This window comes from Microchirus variegatus (genome assembly GCF_963457635.1).
Source record: "Microchirus variegatus genome assembly, chromosome: 12".
NCBI classification, from domain to species: Eukaryota; Metazoa; Chordata; class Actinopteri; order Pleuronectiformes; family Soleidae; genus Microchirus; species Microchirus variegatus.
In genome coordinates this window covers 22,105,394-22,126,123 of record NC_139813.1, presented here as the reverse complement: position 1 = coordinate 22,126,123, position 20,730 = coordinate 22,105,394, and the positions used below count along the sequence as shown (strand labels likewise).

The following is a 20,730-nucleotide window of genomic DNA, read 5'->3' as shown; positions in this document are numbered from 1 at the left end:
AACAACTCTTGTTTGTTTGTAGAGTCAGTTCCAAAAAGAAAGAACGATGGCTGTGATGATAAGCCATGACCAGCAGACTCTGGCAGACTTTAGCCGAGGTCTTCAGACAGACAGACAGAGATGAAGGTATTAAAAGTCAACTGATGACTTTCTGCTGCGCTCTGTGGTGAGCTATGAGTGAAAGATGAGAGGAGAGAGAGAGAGAAGATAGATTGGGGAGGGAGGGAGGTGTAGGGGAGTGTGACATACAGGGAGGGGGTGATAAGCTATGGGTAAACAGTTCACGGCAGATTTCCTTTTACAGGTGATGAATGACAACAACCGCTCACCCCCTCACTCACCCGTCTCCCGCTGTCTCTCTTTTGATAGCGAAACCCCCCCCCACCTCCCTCCTCCGTCTCCCTCCTATTCATTACCGCGCTCCTCTCCTCGGGTAAACACTGTTAGAAAATAGAGGCTCCGAGGAAAAAGATGGAGAGGAAGAAATTAGGGGAGAAGGGGAAACGTTAATAAAAAGGGATGATGAGGGGAGGAGGAGGAGGGAGAGAGAGGGAGGGAGCACGAGATAGTTGAGATAGATGAGCGTGAGGAGAATCGTTTTCATTCAGCGCCGCGTTGATGAACTGAGATGATGGTAAATGGAAGCACTTGTTGAATGCGGAATTAACACGCTGCTCCAAATAAGGCATTTATAGAAGATTAGGGAGAATAATTCCACTATAATTTGATCTCCTTCTACATTCTTGCAGTCTATCGCCATTTGATCCGCTCATTTATTCCTTTCTTTCTTGCGGGGTTTTTGTATTGAAAAGCAGACGAATGGTGGGTTTGTTGACACACAGTTTATCTACTGTCTGCTGTCACACCCCAGTCGTCTCTGTCCAAAGCAGAACTTTGGAAAGTACACTGCCGTTCAAAAGTTTGGGGTCACCTATACACTTTTTTTTGTTGTGTTGTCCATTAAAAGTCAGACTTTTATTCATCAAAAGAGTTGCAAAATGAATAGAACATATAGTCAGGACATTGACAAGATTAGAAATAATGATTTTTATTCAAATAATAAGTTTTCAGCTGTGCTAACATCATTGCACAAGGGTTTTCTAATCATCCAATAGCCTTCTAACGCGATAAGCAAACACAATGTACCATTAGAACACTGGAAATGGGCCTCTATACACCTATGTAAATATTCCATTAAAAACCAGACGTCACTTAGAAATAAGGACATTGCTAGGTGACCCCAAACCTTTGAACGATAGTGTTTCATCCGGCTTTAGTTTTAGTTTGCAGAGAATTCTACGAATGAAGGAAAAAAAACCATGATGGAAAATAAAAAGCAGGTTTTTCTTTGGGAGGATAATTCTTTCATGCATTTATTATTCAATACTCACGAACCTATCATGAAGTCGGGGAAATGTTGTCGATGACTGACACTGCTGAAATCAATGTCTGCGTGTCATTCACACAGATTAATGAACCTCCCTCCGTGCCATAATCTGCACGATATTGCACTGCTCTTGAAGGTAGAAAAAAAAAAAGAGCAGTTATTGCAAAATAAGTCGAGAGGAAAAAATAGGTAAGAAGAATGGATATTTTTATCCACCTCATCACATTGGGGGGTTTTCAGTTGCTTATTGTAATTTCTTTTGGTGGCCATTTTATGTGTACCAAAGGAGATTACTGTGATCCAGCAGGAAGCGTCTGATTTGTTTGCCTGGATGTTTAAATGCAGCTGCAGCCGGGGGGATGGCAAAGCGTTTGTGTTTATCCAGTTTTATGCATATGCAGTGGTGTGGCTGTCAGTGCACTGTATACTGTGACCACTCAGACTATTTTACAGCAAATTAAACTGGCAATTGTCCTGTTTATGGGCCTGAAACTCAGCGCTGGGCACAGTTTATCGTTTGGAAACGGCGCTACGGAGAGTTTGGTGATTTAGCTTATGCAATTTGTGTTGTTTTGGGGGGGTTTTGTGCAATGTTGGTGCTTTTGTGCTTTTTTTTTAATCGAATTTTGATTGAATGGAAGTCTATGAGGAAAAAACCTGTCTGTAAAAATTCTAATGGTCAAAAATTTCAATTTTGTAAATAAAGTTCCTTTTTAGGGGGGAAAAGAGGAGCGGAAACCAGTGTGATTGACAGCTGGTATCGTCCAATAGGATCTCTCTAATGCAGGGTTGGCTATATTTGATAATGTGAAGGTTTCTGGGGGTTAATGGTCCTTTTTCTTCCCTTTTATCAACCATAACATTTACATACACACACTGTTTTACAAAAATGTGTATACAGCTGTCTGTCACAGGTGGGTTTGAACCCTGGACTAGCACATTATAAAACCGAAGCTTTGGACATGCCTGTTCTAATGGAAACAACAATCAAAAATGACCTCGTTTTCTAATAATTACCTATGTGAACACTCATCATTTGCTGTATGCCAACTTAAACGCCCTCTCCTCCTCCCTCCCCAGGTCATATTCGAAGCAGAGGTGTCGGACAGCAAAGCCGGCTTCATCGCCATCGACGACATTCAGGTGCTCAGCTACCCATGCGGTGAGTCATTAGCATGCCCCGGCAATTAGTCGTAGTTGGCTGACTATACGCTGATAGCTTTGGCCGCTAATTAGACTGTACTTGGGATAGTTCGGGTTTTTTTTTTTTTTTTTTTGCAGTCCACTGCGTAGATAAGTGGGAAGGTGACACGGGAGAGGAGGGATGCAGAGAGGGGAGAGAAGGATCCAGTCATTGAGAAAAAATACAAAAAAAGAAGAGAGAGGATTGAGAAGAGGGAATAGGAGGGAGTGAAGCGGGAAATGAGACAGTATTAGGACAATTATGGAAGGGGAGGGAGGTGAGGATTTTGACCACTCAGCATTTTCTGTCTCTCTTTAACCCATGTGTGCACTCGCACTCCTTTCACACACACACAAAGTTGCACACACACACACAGAGTGAACACTGGCTGTCTTGTCTTATAGTGACAGGAAAGAGATGAGGGCTTCGATCCATTTTAAATTCTCACTCCGTCTCGAGTCGTCGTCGTCTTCTTCTTCTGTGTGCGGACTTGTCTGCTGATCCTGGAGGGTCTGCATGTGTGTGAAAGGAAGCGATGACAAACTCCTGGTCGGTCGTCTCGTCGAGTTGCGGCGCTGCAATCTCTTGGGCGACAGTTTTGTTTTCTTAATAGATTCTATTGATTAGGAGTCACGGAGATAAACTGTCCTGAGCCATGTTCTCTCTCTCTCGTGTCCCAGCGTCTCTTGTCTTGTCTGTCCCGACAGTGCCGATAAAGCCCTGAAAAAGCATTATCTGCATATTATAATAAATTGTTGTCACTTAAAGCGTCGGCGGAGTGTGAGAAATGATAAAAAAAAAAAGCGGGAGAGTCTTTTGAGGTCAGAGGAGCAGCACTCCTAATAGGAAGCAAGGAATGAGTACTTCAGTCTCCACAGTGGCAGCATTCATGCTCACAGCTGCATGTCTGGACACACAGGTTTGTGTGTGTGTGTGCGTGTGTTTGCATGAATGTGTGTGACTTGTGTTTCTTACGTCTTTAGGACCTTTTCTGGCGGAAAACACTGACCCTGTCAGGACCGGTTCGTCCTCACGGAGACTTAAACTTGGTCCAAGTGAGGCAGAACCTGTCCATGTGAATAGAGGTCAACGCTGAGGATAGCTGCACAAACCTGTGTGTGTGTGTGTGTGTGTGTTTTTAATTCACCATGGGAGACGCCGTGTGTATGATTGCAATCACCTCCGCCGAATAAAAATGTCATAGCCGAGCGGCGTCTTCAGGGTTTAAAGCCTCATTTCGTATTTTAGCATAGTAGTTAATAACCGGAGGCCGTGTGAATCATATACACTGAATGTGTGACATTGATGTTGCCTCCCAGTGGTCGACGCAGCACTGTGTCGTGGTTTAATCCTGCTCCAGTAAAATCTAATCACTGTAATAATGAACACACTCCTCGGGGTAATAAAAGGGTCCTTAAATGTATCCGTGTGTTTGCGATACCTCCGACCTGTTTGTATCCACGGCTCCCCGCGGCTCCATCACCTCATTTCCACTTTCAACAGACAAGCGAAATGAAACTCACACACACACACACACACACACGTACACACAAATGCACAAACATGTGACCAGAATGTAAATTTAACAATTTCATTTTTTTCCCCTTACAACAGACAAATCCCCACATTTTCTTCGACTTGGTGACGTGGAGGTGAACGCCGGACAGAACGCCACGTTCCAGTGTATCGCCACGGGACGAGACACGACGAATAATAAACTTTGGCTACAGGTACAGACGCACATCAACACTTTTTTTGTGCACTGTTGGGGAACAATGAAGAAGAAATGCAGTGTAAACAGTATTTCTGTGTCTATTTGTACAGCACTTTTCAGTCTCAGTGACCTCATTAACCCTTTAATGCCAAACTAACTTTCCATTACCATAGATACTCAGCAGTTTGTGCTATTGGAAAACTTTCAGTGGTTTCTGAAAGCTGAGAAGTTGCACGTTAAAATCAACATGTGGTTATTACAGTTATTACGGTAACTGCTTTTGCACATTGAGACAAAAACTCAAACAAATGATACTTTAAATGGGTGTTATACTGTTCAAATTTCAAATTTAACACCCTAAATCTGGTGTTTATGTACAACTACAGTGGTTTTTTACATTCTAAATTGTTAATACACTTTTTTAACATGCAGTAAATTGTAAATAACTGCCAGCACTTACTCACAGGTCCTTTTTATGTTTAAAATAAGCACATTTTGAGGCTTAGGTGATAAAGGTTTAAGTACTTTAGGCTACAGTTCTGTCATTCAGACATCATCTAAAGTACTGTATATACTGCAACCATTCCTTCCATCACACATCATGTACACGCTGTTGTCACAGCCGTCAGTCGCGGGCAATGTGAGGTTCAATTTCTTGCCCAAGGACACTTGGATACACAAGCACGAGGAGCTGAGGATCAACCATTGACCCTCTGAATTTTTTGATTCGAATGCTTTTATCAAAAATGCCCGTGAATATGGATTTGGTTTTGCTTTTAATTCAGCTTTCTGTGCCAAAATGAAATGGAAGTGGCTTCAAAATACCATATAAACATTGAACGGCATCATCTCTTAATATCTACGACAGCTCGAATCGCTTAGATATGGACGTCTCAGGATATTGGAGCAGAAAAACATACAGGATATTGTGTATTTATGTAGTGCACTGAATGTGCCGTCCTCCATCGACTCCATGTGTGCTGTAATAATAAAAGTGTCATCATCATCACATACACACACACATGCACTGTCACTACAGGCCATACATCCTCACAGCTAACATGATTAAGACTTTAATAGCTGCTGATTTCATTATGGCTCCATTGTAGTCGTGACCTTCAAACCTGCTGTCAGTTAGACGGAGAGGGTGTGTGTGTGTATGGGGGGGGGGGGTTCTTTTGTGACCTTGAAAAAAGCAGTTTACCCCTGCAGCACCTGATATCTGTCCGTGTCTGTGTCTGTCTGTGATGCAGAGGAGAAACGGAGAGGATATTCCCGTGGCTCAGACCAAAACCATCAACCACAGACGCTTCGCCGCCTCCTTCCACCTCAAAGAAGTCACCAATCAGGACCAGGATCTGTACCGCTGCGTCACGCAGTCTGAGCGCGGCTCCGGGGTTTCCAATTTCGCAGGTCTCATCGTCAGAGGTGAGGAGTTTTATGTTAACTCTTAATATGTTGATAAATGCTCACTTTTAGCCAGACATGCTAATGTTTTCATTAGCTTTTTTTGGTGTTTCAGAAGTTAAAAACAGGGAAACGCCTTCCAAACTCAGGCTGCAACTAATTCATTGTCATAATCATAAATCCATAAAATGTCGATTGTTGCTTCTCAAACCTGGAATTGATGATGTCAAATGTCTTGTTTTGACCACAAACCAATTCCATGACCCATTCTTTGTTTTATCGAGCAAAGAAAACCAGAAAATATTCATTTAAAAATCTGAAAACATTCAAACCGATTTTTTTCACCCTCAAAATACTTTAGTAATCTATTAATAATCAAGTCATTATTTCAGCTTTACTCCAAACTGTCTACATTACACCACAACACAACCTTATTGTACCCTGATGTTGTCCAAGTTTATTTTCTTTACCCAGTTCTATATATTTTTGTTCTGTGACTAACTTAAAACTTGATATGAGTGTCAAACATCTTCCCAATCAAATGTGCATCCACCATGACTGTCTTTAGACTAATGAGGGAAGTGTGTGTGTGTGTGTGTGTGTGTGTTTATGCTTTTGTGCGCGTGCTAAGGGGGGAGCACTGAACCGGCATTAGTGTCTATGTGCATAAATGCAGACTCTGTGTGTGTGTGTGTGTGTGCTTTAGCTGTCATGTGCAGCTGACATGTGGTTAATAAGGTGTCACCGATGTGTGTTTGAGACGGGATGCTTTATTCATTCACATCCAATAGCTTACATATTTGATTCATCTCCCAGAGAGAGAGAGAAAAGGAGGAGACTGACACTGGAGTGATGGAGGAGGAGGAGGAGGAGGATGAGGAGGAAGGGGAAACAGAAGGTTAGAGGAGGGTGAGAAAAAGTAGAGATGGTGGAGGGTATAAAAAAGTTAAATGTAAATAGTCGGGGGCTCATTATCTCAGGAATATCCATATCAGAATCAGGAAGACGTGTGAATATGTAAACAGCCGAGCAGAGGCACGCTTATTATTCCGCGTATGAGGCGTCGGAGGAGAATGAAATGAGAAATCAAAGCGTAAGCAAAGGGAGCATGAATATGAATGTGAACATTAGCCCGGCGCGGATAATGAAGCGGCGAGACTGTCCGACTTTGGGTCGGTCACCCACACGGACGCACAGCACAGCCGGGGTCAATGTTGCGGTTTGTAGTTTCCCTGGTCAAAGACATTTCCGCGTGTCTTTGGACACACGTTCTCTCCACCGCAGGACCTCGCTGATTTAGTAAGAATACATAAGTGGCTAATGTTTATTTATTGTGAAGTTCTCTGCTTTTTTGAATACGAGATGATAAGAGACGAGCACAGCAGGACCGCGTGTGTCTCAACATGAATCGCACCCATCTACATATATGAAAATAGACGCAGGTTCACTGAGATGCATATACAGAGAGAGAGAGCCTCGCCACGGCGTTGAAAAGCAGCCACCTTCCCAATCTGTGAAATGATGCCTTTGCAGCTCTAAAGGGGGATATCGCCGATTATGAATATTGATCCAGCGCCTGGTTGTTATCAGAAGATATCACAATATAAGCCGCGCTGCATGCATGAATGTGGAAGGAGGAGGAGAGAGAAGAGGAGCCTCATGTTTATTTATTAGAAATATCAGATGGGAGATGAGAGCTGGGGAGAAATCAAAGAAACAGGGAATATGTTTATTTCACTCCTTGCGAAGAAGTGAACGTGTTGGAAGATTTTGAAGTTCCTGCAGGACGGCGGCGGCCATGAATATGGACAGAGTTAAGCTGAATCGCTAATGTTTTTTTTTTTTACTCTGAATAGTTATTTTTTTGTGAGAGGGAGACAGATGAGGAAAAGGGAAATACAGTATCTGGTAGGGAGGTGCCTTAACATGACTTATGAACCCATGAAAAAGGTTTTGCTAGTATGTTTTCATCTTCGTGATGATGATGGAGATGTGTGAATATCTTCCACCTCTGTGTCCCCGGACCGTTTCACATCAGAGGAAAGGGAAAGGAGGGCCATTTTGGCGACACAGGTGCATCATGGGAAACGTGAAAGCCATGCAATCATTTTGTCGTCTTCCCTTTGAAAACACGGCAAAAAAAAGCTATTTTTCCTTAAATTATGCTTTTTCTTTGACCAACAAAGCAAAAGTTAGCAAAACACAATAACTATATGAGAGTAAATGTTAATATGAATAAATCTGCCAATTATTTTCATTATATTTTGCCAAATATTCAGTATAAAATCATTCTAAACAAAAAAACGATGCCATCAAGTCATCAATTATTATGATATAGTTTAATCTATATCATAAAATCCTGCAGATGTTTCAAATTTCACCACAAAAACATCACTTTAATGATGATGTCGACTCATGATATTTACCATAGACTCACTATATATCTCTATATGTGAAATATACAGGATACAGTATAGTGTAGTGCATGTTTATGTATGTATGTATATGTCTCTACAGTATACGCAGCAGTGTGTGTATACGCGTCATTAACGGTTTGGTCACAGCTGAGCTCTAATAAAGTCTTGCCCTCCGGTTTCTACGGTGACACAAAGCATCATCGCACCAGCTCACGCACACACAAACAGTACACACACACACACACACACACACAGTACATACACACACACACCATGCCAGCCTCCATTACACACAACTCATGGCCTAAAAAGCTCCTACAGTATTACTGTCACACACATACACACACACAGTTAATGAAAACACACACAACTGTTTTAAACCTGTTTCTTAACCTATCATACACACACACACACACACACACACACACTGTAAGTCACAGTGACAGGTGGAGCTTCAGGCGTTACAGAACTACAGGAAACCTACGACCACTTGTAACGACTCAAACACACACACATACGCGCGCGTGCGACCTCTAGAGGTCAGATGTGCTCCAGTGAGGACCACAGTGGCGTCAGCAGTGGTCTGTGAAAGCTAAACTTTATCGACAAGGTTGCTGACGACGGACAAACGGAGAAGAACATGCCTCGTGGGCGCCAAATATCCGTCCCTCTTTTCTCTTTTCGTCTTCCTTTCTGTCCGTCATTGTTGATCCAACTGCATCGTAAATGCAAACCTTTGTTTTTTTTGTATCAGTTATGTCATAAGTGACACACATTTCATTGTTGATTTGCTCTTTTTATCATCATTTTTGACCCAGAAATGACAAATGACAAGAGGTTCCTCAGTGCGACGATTAATAATGAAAAAGACAGCGACGACAACAAAAAAACGTCAAAAAACAAAACATTGATGATTTTCCCTTTTCTTTTTTTTAGGGCAACTGTACAAATGACAAGCGACTGTGACAGAAATAAAATTCAAAAGCATGAACCCGATGTGCTTCAATCTCTGGAGTCACATAATGACCCACTTTTAGTCTTCACCGCTTCATTTATGTCTATTACTTATCATTTATTCAACATTTATTCGAGAGAAAGCAGCGCGTGGGGGAACCTACTGAGTTGTTTTTATTTGTTCGTTAATCACAAAGTTGTTTACTTTATTTACTTGATTGTGTGGCGAGCTGACATAGTGTTGACGTCGTTGGTTTTTCTGAAGTCACTTTACATTCGTCTCAGTTGGAGAGTGTTTGTTTGTGTGTGTGTGTGTGTGTTTTTTACTAACTCACACACACACACACACACACACACACACACACACGTGCTGTCAAACTAGTGTTTTCATCTTTTGCTTAAAAAGACACTTCCCGCATCTCTCTGACAGCAGCGTTCAACACACACACACACACACACACACACACACACACACGCATAACTGTGAACACAAACACTCGGCTTCACATTCACACAAAGTGGAAATGAGGCAACAGCAATGCAGAATATAACTATTATAACCAGTGGAACAGCATGAGCACAACACACACACACACACACACACACACACACACACACACACACACACACACACACACACACACACACACACACACAGTTTTAGGCAATAGAAGCTGGATTGCCTATGAGATACAATCTGTATTATTTACTGTATTCCAGACAGCTCACTTTGTGTGCGCGTTTGTGTGTGTTTACCAGGTATTACTCATGTTGTGGGGACCTAAGTGTGTTTACACACTCACATTATGGGGACTTGTCGTCCTTATGAGGACAAAAAGCAACATAAATGAATGACATTAAGGCAAAGACGTGTTTTATGGTTAAGATATGGTGGTCGTGAGGGTTATGTACTTTGAGGTTGTGTGTTTGTGTGAACATTAGCTCAGATTTGGCCCTGGACCATCACACATCCATCACATGTACTCACATTTCACTGAGCACTCTCCAGGCAAACGCATAATTAAAAATACATACACGTTATACTATATATGCATGTCAAATAAATTTAATACTAACATGTAGATTGTTCTCTATAAAATAGTCTTATAATGATGATCTAACGTGAACATTCCTATCCATTTACCTCATTAAACTGTACTTCTATCAGTTCTCGATCTTGAAATTGGCTTGAGTGCATGAGATTGACGTGGGTCAGATCTTTTTCTGTTGTAAAAATGAAAAGCAACGATCTAGATGTAGATTATATACTGTACACCTCATTAAATCTTGTAATAATAATAATACAAATACACGTTTGAATGAGCACACAAGTCACTTTTGCATGACATACAAGACGTTTACACCAAGAGCGGTTTAGTTTGGTACGGTACGTATTTCTTTTTGCATTTTAATTAGGAAGATTAGCAAAATAAGGTTCTATTCTTTGGCACCCTTTACATTGGGGTACCAGAGAAAAATGGTAGGTTTGCCTCATGTTCCAATCTTTCACCATCACTAAAAGAAATTCCATCAATGCCAAAACATTTCGAGTTAATGTGATGTACACCGGGAGAAAGCAAAGTCAGATCCTGAGAGGAAAAGCAACAAAAGTGCAGTCCAAAATCCAAATGCAGTCCCAAACCAGGAGCAGGAAGTGAGGAACAAAGATCTGTTACCAAAACAGAACAGTTATCAGTTTGTACATGAGGGAACAAGAGGTTAAAATCAGCATTTGTCGTCCACCGCCTGAATTCGTTATCACAATTCTGTGTCTCAGAACAAAAACAATGATGAAACTCATTAGGAAATGTATTAGGTGGAGGTGGTTCACCAGAGGATGTGCAACGACGAGCGTCTTTAGCATCATTAATTATGGTTTTTGACAGACACGGTTTAAAACCCATCACTCCTCTTCTAACATATCATAGTTCCTCTCACACACCAGTTGTAAATGTCCTGTCCAGTCTGAGTTCTGTGTTCTTCTGTGTAAGAGATAAACAGCCAGTGTGTGTGTGTGTGTGTGTGTGAGGGAGAGTTTTTATGAAGCTGCTTCCCCTGTGAAAGACATCCAATTTCTTGTTTTTGAAGGTGGAAAGTGTTTGATGTGAAGCCGCTGGAAAAAGCCACGTTTGCATTTATATTAAGTCCATTACAGTCCAGCAAAGGAGAGTGCATCAGAGCAAGAAAGAAGACGACTAGGGCTTCAAACCATTGTGATAAAAGTAGCAGCTTGTTATGTGAAGTGTCTGGTAAAAAAAAAAAAAAACCTTTCCGTAAACAGGATGAATCATTGTGTTATTATTGGTGAGGAAGTTTAGAACAAGATACAGGGCTGAGAGAATCAACTCTGAAACCCGGAGCGCAGGCGAGCGCTTTCCCTCTCTAAGTTAATTAGTCCACCATGACACATTCATACAGATTGGACAACACAAATCAGTGCATTTGTCCGCTCTGCATGACATCCCTAATGATTTGTGTCATTAGTCGTCGACTCGTTCTGTGTTTACCGACGGGTTTGTTTGAGCCCTCATATCTCACCCGTCAGCATCTGCGCTGACAGGGGCTTTTGTTTGCATCTCCTGTCACTGCCCACTTCTATTATAGCGTGACCTCGTTTTCAGCCGCTCCCATGTTTCATTCATCCTTTGTGGCACTTTTTTTTTTTTTTTTAAATCATCATCTTTTATGACCCCTCCCGTTGTCATTGTTTTCCTTCTCCCCTCAGAGCCTCCACACCCCATCGCCCCGCCTCAGCTGCTCGGCGTCGGCCCGACGTACCTACTCATCCAGCTCAACGCTAACTCCATATTTGGAGATGGACCTATTATCCTGAAAGAGGTAAAGTTCTGGCTTTAAGCAACCATCTCGGACAAAAATGCAACGAATGAAGCCAACGTAAGCACGTTAATCCAGGAACTTACATGCAGTCATTTTGAATTAGCTGCACAAACAGTTTAAAAACTAAATATGCAACTAGTTAGACACCCAGAAGAAACATTTCATTATAGACACCTGGTTTGAGTACATTGAGTACATTTAGTGCTTCCTGGTTTGTTGCTCAATCCAAGTTGTGTCTGAAAGCTTTTTAAAAACCAAATCTAACATTTTATATGACTTATAAGTGTTGGTGACAGTTAAAACTACTTGATTTTACTCTTTATGCTTTAATCTAGTTGAAAGACAGTTGTATAAAACTGTTTAATCTCACTTGTGGCAAGAAAACTCATATTGAAAACTGGTTAAACAAGGCAATCAGAGATGGCAGACAAGCCTCTGGCGGCCTCTGCTGGTCAAATTGGCAAGTGCCAGTGTGGAAGCACAAACTCCCTGGGGTGAAGTGACAATATCGAATAAAATATACAGTGTTTAAGATTTTTCATGCTAATATAATGCTAAGAAAAGCTAGGGATCCTCCAAAAAGCTAGTAGTAAGGATATGAATACACACTTATGGCTAGTTTATTGAATTTTTGCTATAAAAAAAATGTTGCACACTGCACCTTAAACTCGCTATTAAATCTTCCTCATCTTTAGGTGGAGTACCGTATGACATCGGGCAGCTGGATCGAGACTCACGCCGTCAACTCCCCCAATTACAAGCTGTGGCATCTGGACCCGGACACCGAGTATGAGATCCGAGTCTTGTTGACCAGACCTGGAGAAGGAGGCACGGGAAAGGCCGGACCACCGCTGATCACCAGGACCAAATGTGCAGGTAGGCCACAGACACACCATCAAATTGATCAATAACAATATATACGTCTGTATAAACTGTATTTAGAATGCTTTATTTAACTTTTGCGTCCACTGGTGTGTAATGTGGAAAACTTTGTGTACACAGCTTCTTATTCTTTCTCCTCCCCCGCGTCTGTGTGATTGTCTATTGATCTGTCAATCTACTCATGTTCCTTTTTATCTTGGTATCTATATTTTAGTCAAGGGGGGAGTGATATTTATACGATGAGCTCATGCGGCGAAAGGATAGAGCTGGAGGAGGAATGAGGGGAGAGCCTGAGCCAGTCAGTGGTTACTCAGTGATCTGAGGGAACGAGTGATTAAAATACTCTTTCCACCTTCCTTATCATCCTGTTTTTCCCCATCTCGTCTTCTCTTACCTCAACCCCACTTTTCATATTTCGTTCCCTGTCACTGCCTCTCTCTCTCCCCCCCCAGCCTTTGCCTCTCCTCCCTCCTCCACCTCTTTTCTCTCTCTGTGGATCAATAGACGAAGGGCAGAAACACTGTCTGACATTTGTAGAAATAAACGACTGAAATATAAACACGGCTCGCCTAAGGGGGGGAGAGCAAGCCGGGGAGAGTTGATATGAGAGAGGGAAAAAAAAGGGCAGTGAGCTTGAATGAGAAACAGAATAAAAGGAGCGTTGGAGAGATGATGAAAAACAATAAGGCCTGAAAACAAAGAAACGGGTGAATCGGGGCTGAGGCGCTGATGAAACTGAAGAATAGGAATAAAAAGAGAGATGAAAACTCATAACCACGGGGCTTGACTGATGTCTGCCAGTGTGTGTGTGTGTGTGTGTGTGTGTGTGTGTGTGCCGACAAAGAGGAAGTCATAGACTTGTTGAGGCGACTCGTCGTATTCAACTGTTTCCTGTTTGACAGGAAGAGGAAATTAATCCTCTCGCCACGAGCGCAGCGTGCACATTTGTGTTAAAGATGTTAAAGTCATTGTTCTAGTGTTGTCATATCAGGCCCGAGCAGGGGATGAGGTTTTCTGACTTTAGTCGATTACAGGACTAATTATTCACTTTATCTCTTTGTGTGTGAACGAGCTTTGTCTGCTGGTTTCATACGAGAGAGAAAGAAATAACACCACGTAAATCTCTCAATCTTCCGGAGCTTACGCGTTTCCATTAAAGCTAGGGCTGGATATGGAACTTTCTTAATACTGAGAACATTTTAAATCTCATATTAAAGTATGAGAGAAGACATTTTACTCTCGGTTTGACTGCAAGAAGACGACCAGGCTAAAACTAAGAATTTTTATTGTGAAATGTGACATTTTTGTTAAAGCAGATTTAGTAAAATTGGTATCAAACTAAATTATTGTTCAGGAATTGGTAGCAAAGTCCAGATATTGATACTATTGATATTCAACTTTATTTCGAGAGCACATTTTAAAAACAACCAGAGTTGAGCTTTTCAAAGTAAAATGCATAAGGACATGGTAGAAAAGAAAAAGTAAAATGGTAAAATAGTAAAATAATAAAATGGTAGAAAATCTAGATATAAGTGACTATTGTCATTCTGAAGTGAAGGCCGAGGTGAAAAGATGGGTCTTTAAATCGGATTTAAAATGTTCAATGTTGGGGCCAGATTTCATTTTCAACGGGTAAATAATTCCGTAGTTTGAAGGCAGCTACAGAAAAAGCTTGTTTTTAGGCAGTGTTTTGGGCTACATGTAAAAACAACCTGTTATTAGACCTGAGGGGTTGGGATTGGGGTGTGAAGACGAAGGAGTTCAGAAAGATATGATGATGCCAAACCATGAACAGCTTTAAAACCCACCATTAAAAGTTTAAATTTAATCCTAAAACGAATAGGAAGCCAGTGCAGGGAGCGCAAAACAAGTGTGATGTGTGGTCTAAGCCCAAAAACGGAGAATTACAATAATCCACTGTCTTTAAAAGAGGGAGATTGGCCTTCACCTGAGTTGAAAGAAGCTGGACTTAACAACTGCTTATGAAATGTAAAGGCACAATCAAAGGCTTTTAGCAGCAGGGAGACCAAACACAAAGAAAATGCACATTTATTAGAGCAACAGAACTTGTTCAATCTTTAAATCGATACCCAAACTTTTCCACCGTCCTCTATTGTAAAAAAAAAAAAACTATTATACTATTAATATTTCAAGGACTTTTCCCAATTTCCCCCCGAAAATACGATCCACTTTGTGTGCACAGATTCCCTCAGGTGTGTGTTTTATTGTAAAGCAATATTTTGTAAAAATGGCCACTCAAACTGTACCGCTACAGGTTCATACATCAAATATGTTAATATATGTAAATCTGCATGTTTGAAAAAGTGAATTTATGGATATTTACATCAAAAATGGTGTCACCCTGCTCATTTTTTGGCATGTTTAAAAAGAATAATTCAACATTATGTTAAGTAAATGTATTGGCCACACAGAGACACACACGGGTTAGGAAAGTTATTTAAATGGAAATGATTCCTTTGCTCTTTTTTCTTTTCTTTTTTTTTTGTCCCTGGGTGGTTTAATTTTGTCTGATATCACCACCTGTAGTTTACTCAACACTTTAATTCAACACACTGCAATGAAGGAAATTCAATGCACACTCTACTCTCACTAATGCAGTAAAACAGAAAAAAAAGGGGGAATGGGGGGGGTGCACAATCGCCAGACGTGAACCCAATCTATCACCACGCTAAACACTGTTTAATTAAAAACCAATAAAGTTTGATATAATGCAGAGCAGAAAAATCACGCACTGCAGAGCAATTAATGTGTTGGGAGGTAGCATTTCATCTCCTCTCTTTCTTACTCTTTCTCTTTTTTGTCACTTCTCATGCTCCTTCTGTGTACTCCCCCCCCCCCCCCCCTTTTCTCCCACTCTTCTCGATTTTTCATCTGTGGTGATTTATTGCTCTTGTCGAAAGGGTGAAAAATAATCAACTTGAAGTGAAGAGTTTGTGAGTGTGTGTGTGAGTTTGAGAGAGAGAGAGTGACAGAAGAAGGTGATGAAGTAGCTTTTAATCCAAATACTGAATTTTCTGCTGGAAACCTCCTGGTCACGCCAAGTTAGACACACACACATACAGGTTTTTCTTTAAAGAGCTGCATTGACTTCTATTCATTTTGACAGCGTAAACAAAGCGCTATCTCTAGTGCTGGGCGTTTCCATGACGACTGACCGGAAAAAGAAGCACGTGACGTCATGTTTACGTGACTCCCAATTGTTGAAATGAGTCTCTAAAGTAACGCTAAACTTTAAAAACAGAGGCACACATACGCAGTACACAGGTCATTTGTAGCGCTGCTCTTTTCGTTTGATAAACAGACCGCTCCAGTTCCACTGTAGGCGCGCTAACGGCGCTAAAGGAGCTAAAGGAGCTAACGCAGCTAATGGAGCCTGGACTCCGGTACGGCGGCACGTAAACATGCGTCACACGCGTCTTTTTCCCTTAAGTCATCATGGAAAACGTGCCGTGCGCTAACATTGACGCCGTTAACGCATGACGCATTTCCATGGCGACTGACCGAAAAAAAATGTTGTCATGTTTACGTGACTCCCGATGGTTAAAATGAGTCTCTAAAGTAAGGCAAAATTTTAAAAACAGAGGCACACATACGCAGTACACAGGTTTGCTGGTTATTTGTAGCGCTGCTTTTTTCGTTTAGTAAACAGACCGCTCCAGTTCCGCTGTAGGCGCGCTAACGGAGCTAACGGAGCTAACGGAGTTAACTGTAAACAGTGCCTGGACTCCGGTGCCGTGGCACATAGACATCATGTCTTGCACGTCTTTTTCCGGTTAACGTTGACGCTGTTAACCGCTGTTAACATGACCAGCACTAGTTATCTAACCACCTTAACCATAACCACATTTCCAAAACTTAAACCCCTAAACCTAAACCAGTTCCTCAAACATGAGGTTCTATCTCATAAGGACCAGGTTTTGGTTTTTCAATGAGGACTACTGGTCTTGAAAATGTCAGAAACGATCCTAAAGAGGTATAAGCACAAATACACAAAATAACTTGTTTTTATATCTTACTGAGGACATATCATGGACACAATGCATTCCTCAGCCACATACCCTAACCTAAACCCAATTCTAACCCTAAAATCAAGTCTTAACCCTGAAAAGACACCGGCATCTTCACTTTTTATTTAAAAAATAAACAGCCAAGAAGTTGCCCGGTCTATACGTCTATGGATTAGAACAGGAAACACTGCCACTACCTACCAAAATGGCGTTGTTGACTGTCTGAGGGTTTCGGGGTCAGTCCCACGCCGTCCTGCTACTGTAAACACAACCAAACTTGTATTAAATCATTGATTAAAATAGTCCGCCATGAATGCTTGGTTTACCCTCGGGTAACATTTAGTAAAAACCTCCAGTGTCCAGAGGTTACTCCACTATGATGATGCTCCATTACCCTTATTTACTTAATATTAAAGATTTACATCCTCAGTAGGGAGCGTATAGGGAGCTTTGTGCTGAGAGGCACAGAGCAGCGATAAAGTCTAAACGTTTTAAGAAACAGTCTTTTCAAAGCATCTTTAACATTAAAAATATGGAACATCCTACAGTATATTTCTCTGTTTAAAACCCCATCAACACATTGTTTTTTAAAGATGTTTCTGCTTCTCAGATCCTGTGAAGTGTGCATGCTACACCTCTCTTTTTCCCCGACCTTTCTTTGAAACGTATCTGTGTTTGATCACTCACAGGTTAGATGTTGTGTTCTTGTGCACGGCGTCTTCATTTCAAAACATCTCACCCCCCCCCACCCCCACTCTCACCCTCTCACTCTGGATTATTACGACAGCTTTTTGAGTTATTGATTTCACAATAAGAATGTAGATCAGAGGCAAAACTCCCAACGTTAGCTTTGCGAGCGCAAATTGAAAACATGGTCCGGCCTAAATTTGTGTCTTTCACGGTCTTAAATCTGCTTTGAGAGACAATGAGAAAGAATAGACGCGGTTTAATTTGTCTTCCTCGTGACAGTGGAAGGATTACCAGGGACTAATTGGACAGATTAACTTGGATTTAGCTGCATTTCCTTTCCCTTTCCTTGTCTAAAGACTCCCGTCTTCTTCCACTCTCCTCTTTATACTGTACATTTCATGGCTCCTCCTAATGCTTCATCATGAGGGAGTTGCTTTTTGTTTTTTGTTTTTTATTTCATTTAATTTACTTTTATTTCCTTTTTTTCCCCTTTTGTTTTTTCCGCCGCTCTTTAATTTCCAGCCTCTGGATTGTGCTGATATGAAGCCTGTGTTATTGTTGCCGTTTATTGGTTATTGTTATTGTTTTCAAAGCTCCATCTGTGGCGAACAAAGCCCTTTTTTAGTTCCAACATGAATCCGGCCGTTTGTCTGTCCAACCAAACGCAGGGATGGAGGGAGGGAGGGAGTTAAAAAGGACAAGGCAGCCTCTGTGGTTTTACCGCTTGGACCGCGTCCCGCTTTGACTCTGGCCGCGTTCCAAACTAGTTATCGTCTTTTCCCATTCCTCCTCTCAGTCATCTCTTTCTCTCTCTCATTCCAATTTTCACTCTCTGCTCTCGTTACCTCTCTTCCTCCAGTTTCTTTTCTCTCAGACAGCGAGTCATATATTTGTTTTTAATTCCACTTTGAGGACAATCACTATGAAGCACTCTGAGCATCTAAAGACCCTGAAATCAATGCACTTCATTAGATTGCCCTTATACTATGTGTGTGTGTGTGTGTGTGCGCGTGCGTGTGTGTGTGTGTGTGTGTGTGTGTGTGTGTGTGTGTGTGTGTGTGTGTGTGTGTGTGTGTGTGTGTGTGTGTGTGTGTGTGTGTGTGTGTGTGTGTGTGTGTGTGTGTGTGTGTGTGTGTGTGTGTGTGTGTGTGTGTCCTAATAGCCAGGTTTATGATGAGGATCATGAAGTATTGATTCGAACAGGCCCGGGAGAGACAGGGACCAAGATAAGTGTGGTTAGAGAGACGACGCGCAGTGAAAGCATCAGGTCTCCCTCCCTCTCGCTCTATTTAAATGTCAACCATTTAATAACAGGTTGAGGGGGGGAAATGAAATGCTCTGACCCTTCAGCTATTAACACACACACAGTTGAGTTGAGCAATAACATTTTCTCTGCAGCTCCACAGACTCGTACCTGTCACAACCTTTCTCCTACCTGGTTTTTTCCCCCACCTCAATATGTCTCTTTATTAGTGAGTAATTTACATTGAAATGACTTACTGCGGTATATTTGTATTCAGCCTACACCTCGGTCGCTCTGTGTGTGTGTGTGTGCGTGTGCAGTTGCCCTTGACAATGCATCTTTATTGACAGAAGTTTTATTAAGGCGAGCTCTCTCTCTCTCTCTCTCACACACACACACACACACATGAACGAACACCTATACATGCTGTGCCCAGATTCAATCTTAATTCGGTCACAACCTAAAGCCCGTGTGTGTGCGCGCATGTGTGTGTGTGAGTGACAGGCAGATAATGGGCTGTCAGAACAAGCGACAAGTTTGTGTCCTTGTGTTGTCTCCTCTGAGGGAGAAAATGAGAGGAGAAGAAGAAGAAGGAAGAAGGGGTTTGGGTAGAGACTTGTGCACCTGTGCTTAAGATGAGCTTTTTTATTAAGGGAGCGTAGGAAGGACATAAGGATTACTGTGAGACAGAGGCAGAACAGAACATCATCACAAAAATGATGATCATTCTTCAATAAAGTCTTCTTAGTTTTGGACCAGAAACAAGCAAACAAGACATTTTTAATGAAATCCCTGCCTATTTTTTTTCTGGTTTACTAGTGCAGTGCCCGTAGGAAGTATGTATTCCTAGTGGGATCTGAAGAAGATGTTTCAGTTATGGTAATGTATGATAAGGAACATAAAGGCTAAAATAATACAAACACGACGCAAATGTACCTAATGTTTTTTTTGAAGAAAGTCAGCTCACTGTCAAAGTGCATCAGGGAAAATGGATCATTTCCTGAATTTCAAAAATTCATTAAAATTATTCCTTAAGAGGTTTGCAAATATTTTCAATGGATCCTTGTTCAGGGCGACCCCGACTATTATGATGGTAAATTTCAAGTCATTCTGAGATACTTTTTGTTTTTGAGAAGAAAGTCAGCTCACTGTCAAAGTGCAGCAGGGTATTTTTTTCTGTCCTATATCCGAAGAAACAAAGATCGACAGATACTTCCATAATATTGGGGGTTTCCATTTCGACTTTTGGAGAGGTGAAAGTGGACACGCCTAGAGTTGTCCATGAGAAATTTGGTGATGATCGATCGCTGTTTTCGTATATATTTAAGTTTCACTAAGCGCTTTCAAATTACAGTACATACGCCTGTACAGTTGACATACAGACGTTAATAAACAGTGTTTGTACACAGTGCCGTGCCTCTGTGAATCACCTCGGGCAATTTAACCATCAATTCCACATGATGCCAAGTGAAATCATATACCATATTAACCAGAATTGAAACAGAAACGTTGCCGCAGTCGGAACATGCCGTTGATTATTGCTGAGTCTTAAGACCCCGGACACATATGTGCACACGGTGCACTTTAAATCTTGTAGATCAAGTGGTAAGTGCTGTGTGATTAGTAGATGGGAGCGGTTGGTTCCTGTGGAGTAATGGCAGCCGCTCTTGATTGAGTGATATCTGTCCAGCCTGGAGAAAGTGATTCCCGTAGCTCTTGTAAAAAAAAAAGCTCTTCTGCGACGATTGATTGGCTGGTAAAGATAATTGCTTTCTCGAGCCTGCGGGTAGATGGAGTTGCCAAAAAGAGCTTCTTCTCTATGTAAGGTTGTCCACGCGTACAGTACAGTTGAATGGTCGGGGAGGAGTGATTCACTGAATCCCTGAATGTATATCCTGTGGTTGTGTGTGTGTGTGTGAGGGAGGAGGGGGGGTCTGGGTGTTATTGATCCAGTTAAATGAGCCAGTTAAGGTAATTAAAGCCTCAG

General features: G+C 41.6%; 1 protein-coding gene across 1 annotated transcript in view; it reads left to right on the top strand.

The window, feature by feature from the left end:
- Positions 1-20,730, top strand: part of ptprk (protein tyrosine phosphatase receptor type K) — a 67,049-nt gene that overhangs the window by 13,931 nt on the left and 32,388 nt on the right. The window contains exons 5-9 of the mRNA XM_083898992.1: positions 2,468-2,549; positions 4,185-4,300; positions 5,538-5,712; positions 11,788-11,900; positions 12,596-12,776. Coding sequence (XP_083755118.1) covers positions 2,468-2,549; positions 4,185-4,300; positions 5,538-5,712; positions 11,788-11,900; positions 12,596-12,776 — 667 coding nt within the window. The remainder of the gene's footprint in view (positions 1-2,467; positions 2,550-4,184; positions 4,301-5,537; positions 5,713-11,787; positions 11,901-12,595; positions 12,777-20,730) is intronic.